At 43.5% G+C, this 7,502-nt stretch overlaps 1 protein-coding gene across 1 annotated transcript; it reads right to left on the bottom strand.

The window, feature by feature from the left end:
* Window positions 1-2,691: 2,691 nt before the first annotated feature.
* Window positions 2,692-5,390, bottom strand: LOC127333827 (uncharacterized). The gene is made up of 4 exons (XM_051360263.2): window positions 5,209-5,390; window positions 5,011-5,112; window positions 3,130-3,287; window positions 2,692-2,969 (listed from the first exon to the last, which is right to left on the bottom strand). The coding sequence occupies exons 1-4, from the start codon at window positions 5,306-5,308 to the stop codon at window positions 2,862-2,864; spliced, it is 468 nt and encodes a 155-aa protein (XP_051216223.1). The 5' UTR covers window positions 5,309-5,390; the 3' UTR covers window positions 2,692-2,861.
* Window positions 5,391-7,502: the final 2,112 nt, after the last annotated feature.

The following is a 7,502-nucleotide window of genomic DNA, read 5'->3' as shown; positions in this document are numbered from 1 at the left end:
TTACAAAAACTGGTTGTGAAACAAAATTAGCTTTATGCAAAATAAACTAGAGCTTAGCACCCCCTTACTAGAATTGTTAACACTTACCTTAGTATTAGTTTGCGAGTACTTAAAGTACTCACGGCTGTGTCCCTGGCTATTCAAATGGCCAGATTCTGAAGCAGAACAACAGTATGAGGAAGACGACCCGCAGGACGCCCACGACAACTAGGGAGCCTTCTGACGTCAGACGTTGGCCTGTGGACTCAAGAGTCCCTTCTACGTTACGCTTCCGCTATGAAACTATGATCTGTGTGTATGTTGATCAATAGATCAGCTATTTGTGTAAGATGGATCAGGTGATCTCTATTTGTAAGACGACTATGGTATGTAATGAATGATGACTTATGATATTCAACTGTTATGTCTCGCAACAACAATATTCCTGGGATTGCGATGTATGGCATAACAGGCATCTGGACGTAAAAATCCGGGTGTTGACAATGGCGCCGTCCGGGACGGAGCCAAGCTTCCTACTTGCGGGTCCCACCACAGCCGCTGACCGCCATGTCTGCGTGGCCATAGCGCCACTGACCGTGGCGTCGTGCTGGCACAACGCCGTCCTGGATGGCGTTATGGTATTGACCTTGGCTCCACCTGGTGCGGTGCCAAGCAAAAGGGTCAATTCGTGAAATCTTTTCCGGGACAGGTTATTTTGTGCGTTGTTAGTAGAAATAGGTCAGTTTTGACAAAATCGACGACACTAGCGGACCTTAGTAGGGGCAGAACTGGGTCATGGCCCGTCCAGCTTTTTGGCAAGAATTCTTTTAAGGGTGTGTCTATGTCTCAGTCAACTGAGAATATCTTAAGTCTCAGTCACCTTAGAAAAGTGCAACTGCAGTTCAAAAAAATATGCAACTCGGATCAGTTGCACTTTTCTAGTAGAAAAGTGCAATTGCATTTTTATGACAGTAAAGTGCAACTCAAGTACATTTTTGTGAGTGACAGAGACTTTAGGAATTCTCATACTGAGACTGAGACATAGCAAAACCGTTCTTTTAATATTATGCCTAGCCCAACATAACGCCTAGCTCCGTGCCTTGCGTTGTCTTGTTGCCAACCACCGTCCCACCATTCTCTCTGAAGGACAGTGGCGGTTTTGAAATACCAGGAGCGTGCGAAGGAACCCCGGTGCTTTTGTCTCGGCGTGTAGATAGTAGGAGTTCGGTGTCAGGCGCCGCGGCTCGGATGGGGACGACGGCGGCGCGTCGGCGAATAAGGTCGTCTCGGTTCTCCTCTTCTCGGTGCTCTTCCGTGTGGGGGCGGCGAGGAATCGATGGCGTTGAGGTGTCTAGCTGTGGTCGGCGAGGCGGAGGCGGCGACCACAGTTTGGACTTTTGTCCTCCGGCTTCTTCCCTGCTACGGCGACGACGGCTCCCTCGTCTCCGTGAAGCTTGTGAGGCTGGTTCCAGGAGCTTGCTCAGTTCTGGTGTTCTCGAAGATCTGGCCTGGTGGGGGTCAGCGGATGGAAGCTGGTGTCTTCGTCTCTCCCTCTGGCTTGGCCCGGAGGCAGCGACGACGAGCCGACGGTGGCTTGGGGATCTTTTCCCCACCGATGTTCTTCCACTGTTTTCGATTCTGGCGATGCTGGATGTCCCATGCGGTGCCTCAACGCAGATAGCTGCTATCAAGCCCCGTTTGGTGTTGGCTGTGGATTGGCCTCATCTTCTTCTTCTCCGGCGAAGTTTCGGCGGCGCTGGAGGCTGGATGCGGCAAGTGATGCGACGGTTGAGCAGCTGGATCCTAAAGGGTTTCTTTGTTATTTTCTTCTTCTCCAGGGTCTTGTTTGCTCTTTTTCCAGGACAGGTGGTCGGGATGTTTCCAGACTGTGTGTGCGCGTGTCATCTTTGTATTTCCTTTTTAGTTTGAATATATTATCTTCTCTCAAAAAAAAAAAAAAAAAGGAGCGTGCGAAGGTTTTTTTCTGGGGGAATTACCTAACCATTTTGGGGGCGCCATTGTCGGTACTTTCTCCGGATTACGGCCTCTGGTGAAACCCAATTACTGTCTCAGTCTCGACAATCGGTTCAATGGCAACTTTGGTTATTCTTGTGTTCTTCTTTTTTACCTCTGATCTGCTATGTAAGGGTGTTGGCCCATCACTTTATAGGTTCAGCTGTTTAGCTTTTAGGTGGTGTGTTCTGACAAATGTGCCACGAAATTGTAATGGTATCTGGTAAAAACACAATCGAGCAGTGTGTTTTGACAAACGCCAGAAAATAACGGTGTCCTGTAGCAAATTTCCCCTTAGTTTTATTTATACAGCGGAGCAAAATCATGTTTCAAGAGAGATTATGTAGTTCATGAATAATGCATTGAAACATTATGTGATTATTATATATATATTATACTCACTATTTTTTTACGCATCATATTTAGTTGTGTAGTGAGAAACAAAATTAGAGAAGTCATAGCAACACAAGGGAACTTAACTAGTGAAGTCTAATGGTGGTGTGTGGATCAATTTTTTTCTTTTAAAAAAAATCTACGCCGATACAGCACCCGCGTACGCCCAAAACAGGCGCCCGAAACAGCGTTTTTGCCGGACGCCTGGACATGCCAACAGCCCACCATTCAAGTGAGAATTTTCTAAACAGCGACGTAGGTCTAAACCAAGATCCATGTGGCAGCTGTTGCCAGAACCAAGCAGAGTTTAATACTTCATTACACCAGATTTTCAATTTATTGTGATGTCCAACTCTTGATAAAAACATCGTAGTCGAACACAGTGTTGCGGAGTGTACAAAGAAAATATACTAGGTGGTAAAGAGGTTTCTAAAGTTTACATCCATAGGTATCTATTTCCACACGGAAACTGGTGTTCAGCTCAAGGCAATCGGTGCGAGGAAGCCAATACTGAACCCAAAGGAGATGCAGCTCAGTTCCTTATCGTTCTCCCCCAGCAGCTTCATTGTGATGGTGTAAGAACCCTGTGACAGAACAAAATGATTGTGTGTGTGAGTAGAATATCGAAGGCGGCCTAGATGCACAACAGTCATTTCCTGAAGGGTTGCAACAAGCCCCAAAACTGGAGAATATGCAGATCATAATTTAGAAACAGAAGCAAATGTGCAATGTACGGAATCTTACTGGTGGGGTGAATGATGGTAAGGTTTGTGAGTGAGCAAGTTCGAAGTCAGCAGTTGCCGGACAGGTCGTCTTTGTACAGATGTCATCCGTTTCAGAGTAGACATTGAAGAAAAAATATTTAACATCAACAACCAGCTTCCCGTTAGTGATGGTTTCATCTGCAGAAGGACATGGAAAGGCAATTAGAAACTATAGTTCAACATGGAGAAAGAGAACAGACAAACCATGTGTTGCCAATTTGAGTCATGAACTCATGATAAGCATTATAACCTTACTATGTAAGCTGGACAGCAGAGAACCATTCATAGCTCATGTGGGCAGAACAGAACACTAGAGGTGAAGATTGATTATCCGTGACAGTGAGTTTCTAAGGTTTCATCCAACAGGCAAATTAAAGATCTAAGAAGACCCTAAGACCGACCACTAACATATCAATGTTAAGGAACCAAGTTAAAGTTACAGTTGGCATGACTGGCAGAGAACATAATACAATTCCCAACGATTGGATGGTTCATGACCAAATATTCCTTCCATGGCACTATAGTTTGCCACGAGGTGGAATTCTGATTTGGTGTCACAAAAGGATGGTCAGGAGAAGATAGTTGTGCCACATGCTGGACTTAGTTAGCCACTTCAACATGTTAATATTAGGGCCGTGAACATAGAGATAACTAGAATAAATGGAAATATTTGCCAATACTAGCCAGTTGCCAGGATCAAATGACTAGCAGAAATAGTAGCAGTCTTCCTTGATGCACGTTTCTCAAACCTGAAAGTTTTCTTTTGCAGTATAGGTAAGACAAAGTTGCTTCTTACGTGCAATCAGTGGTTGAAGTGTATGTGTACTGGCCAACACATTACAGGACTCGACAGAGAACAGTAAAAAAAGATCGAAGTCTTGAGCCATACTATGTGTACATAATATTGTTTGCATTATCTGTCCAACGTTCTTGTTTTTTTACAGCGGAGAAACCAATACTGCTTCCCACAAGCAAGTAGAAGGAAGCAACTGACATGCCTTTCCCAATATGTGGTATCTAGAGAGAGCTATTCATAACAGAAAACGTTCATCTTGGGCAAATATTAGTGTCAAGCGACCTCTTGGATATGTACTAGAGAAGGAAAACATATTCTTTGCACCCATAGTTCTCATGAAACCGGTTCACCGAAAACATATTCTAGAAGTTCTAATAAAACTCTGAATGAGTATATAGAGATAGCATACATATAACAACATGTCAGAAAGTTTCAATCACAAATTCAACTCACAGCTCAAGAAACAAAAAAAACAAATTCAGCTGTGGTAGAGCACTAACTTCAGAACCTTAGAGATGGGACAAAACAAATTGGTTTATCAGACGTGGTGTTGAGAGATTATCATCCCCTAAGCGGCTACAATTCTTCAGGGTGCTGTGGAGTATGAACCGCAGACGGTCTTACTGAAGGAAAACTAAGAAGACTTTCAAAGTAAATTTCTCTGAAGCACTAGACAGCACACTAATCGTTGTATCCTACACAGTAAACCCCCAAATCACGCAATCATTTGCTAAAACACAGAGCTTGCTTCACCCGTCGCAACCACGAGACAAGGAAACAAAGCCAGAAATCCCTATCTTCAGTAAAACCAAACAAGCAAAATAAATTTATTTATTATGTTCCAATAACCTCACGCAAGGATAGCCTATGACAGTACAGGCAAAATCCTGTATCTACAAAGTAGTAACTCTCCCAATCTGTTCAATACTAGTAAAAAGTTTTAACTCCCAGTGATTAATTTCTTCCAGCGTCCTAACTACTACACGAATTCATGGAAGAACAAAATAACCAGCTAGCGAGGAAATAATAAACGCATAAAGAAATTACGCCCGGAGAAAGGTTTACCAGTGGAGGCGGAGATCTTGAAGGTGGCTGGGCTGCCGGGCTGGACCGGATCCGGCACGATCTCAACCCCGGTCACCTTCACCGGGTAGTCCTTGCCCTTCTCTGCAAACCACAAAAAGTTCGTTAGCGAAAATTTCACCTCCGGGGACCCGAAGCAGCTCCAAAAACCAGGGTTTCCGGGGGCAGGATGCTACTCACTGCAGGTCTCGAAGTTGGTGACGGCGGATGCCGACGGGACGAGGGCGCAGACGGCGGCGGCGAGAAGGACGAGGGCGAGGAGGCTCTGCTTGGTCGCCATGGTCGTCGGGTTGGACTTGGGAAGAGCTGGAGGACTGGTTTGTGAGGCGAGAGATTTCTGGGGGCTGGATTTATAAGAGAAGTCGAGAGACGATAAAGAGAGTTCGTGTCAGTTCTTCTTCTTCTTGCGTGTTCGGTTCTGACTTTTTTAGATTCGTCCGTCGGTGGGTCACGATACAGACACGTGGACTTCTTGTAGTTAACGATATAGTACTACTAACCCCGATGGTATCCTAGTGCTTGTGCTTTCGTTCACGTTACAAATCAAAATCGAGATATATTCTGATTTTTTTTTGAGAATAGAGATATATTCTGATTGAAACCACTCTCACCCATGTTACCCTATTTTTTTGTTAAGCATATAAATTATGTCTTCAAGTTTGGCGTGCGGAATTGGCATTCTTGTGTATTGGTTCATGGTGATGCAAGCTTCTTTTTCTTTTGGATGGTGGGTGGGGTGGCTGTGGGGGGTTGAAGGCTACGACCTTCGTTCTACTGGTTGGTGCAAACCTTGGGCGATGTTTCAGTCTTTCACCAAGTGAACTCCCTAAAATGGAAGTTCTCTTTACTAACATGGTGATCTTTTCATGTAAAAAAAACGTAGTGATCTTTTGTGGTTTATCCTGCATGAGCATGTGATTCGCCAAGGTGTAGCTGAGTCGGAAGGCAGTAGATATCGAGTTATTGAGTGTGACTCTTATATGGTCTCAATGGATGATGAATCTTCCGATGGAAGTTTATGTTGTTGTGATAATACATACCGGGATTCTAGACTTAATCTCACTAGATGGCGGCCTTGTGCATGTGTATATTGGGGGTTTACTTGGTTTTCTACAATTCAAGTCAACAAACTTCTCCTAGGTTAACAAAATGTGATGAGGATTTTGTATCAGTTTCGAGAAAAAATATTATAGTCATTGCCTAACCAGTATATAGTTGGTGTTCCTATCATACTCATGGTCAAAGGCATGTTAGAATTAACGGATATATAAAATGAGTACGATGCAAATCAGTCGAGATCTAAGTAGCTGAGTTTTCGATGTCATAGTACTATGGTGGTTGAATGATTGGGCTACTTTATTTTATTATGAATGATGCTTTATTATTTAATAGGTTTATCCATTATACTCCGCCTCTACATGAACATGCACACAACCGCACAAACGATACAAATGGTAAAATAAAAAAGACGCAATATAAGTAATCATCATCACATAAGAGTATGGTTGGGCTACTTTAGCAGTAATAGTAGCATCATTTTTCTTTATTTAAAAAGCTATAATGTATTTTGTTGTTTCATAAACCCTCGAAACTAATGTAATAGGAGTTTCCCGTCGTGCTCCTGTAGCATGTTGCTCTCTAGTATACAAGGGTTGGGTTCAGATAAACCCAAACGATTTCATCAAACCTTCAGTAATTTAGTCAATCACTTGGTTCATTTGTGCAAGAACACAACATAACTAGTAGAGATCAATTCAATGATCTTCTCCTCCAGCTTCGCCCTAGTTGCTCTGCGTCTTCCGCTCTACGTGCCAACCTAGGAAGGTTCAGTGAAAATGCAAACATAAAAGGCGTATTATCTGAAATCCACTTTCCCAATTTGAAGGCTGACTATTTGTTGGCATGTCCTGCGTTCAGAGCGCAAACCTGCACTAGTGAACTTATCAGGGAAATGAACCCACACATTCTTTCTTTTAGAAACACACTACAGACGTAGACACTCACATACACGTGCATACACTCACCCCTATAAACGCATATACGCACACCTTACCCCTATGAGCACCTTCGAAAAACTGAGCCGGCGGTTTGAATATTGAAACTGACGAAATCATCATAGACGTCTCGGTGTCGACGGGAACATCGTCTCACACTAAATGAATATTCCGCCTTTATGAGACACACAGATGTTAAACTTGGGATTTAAACCTACACATTCTGCAATTGGCAAACGTATCTCTTTTTGGCAGCGCTAACTATCTCAGTTCAAATGAAGGAAACGACTAGATAGAAGTTAAGAAGAATTTATTGGAACCCACGCTCACAGTGCAGGCCATATTTCGAGTCTTGTATACCATGTATTTGTATACATAAAGGAGGCGTATGGCTAGCCGAGTCATTGCGAGCAACAACCCGGTTTTATCAATTGTGCATGGTATAAGAGCAGGTAACTACTGCGACCTCTCTCTCTGAAG

Source organism: Lolium perenne, chromosome 2 (assembly GCF_019359855.2).
Source record: "Lolium perenne isolate Kyuss_39 chromosome 2, Kyuss_2.0, whole genome shotgun sequence".
NCBI lineage: Eukaryota > Viridiplantae > Streptophyta > Magnoliopsida > Poales > Poaceae > Lolium > Lolium perenne.
The sequence above is the reverse complement of the archived record's forward strand: the minus strand, read 5'-3'. Positions and strand labels throughout refer to the sequence as shown.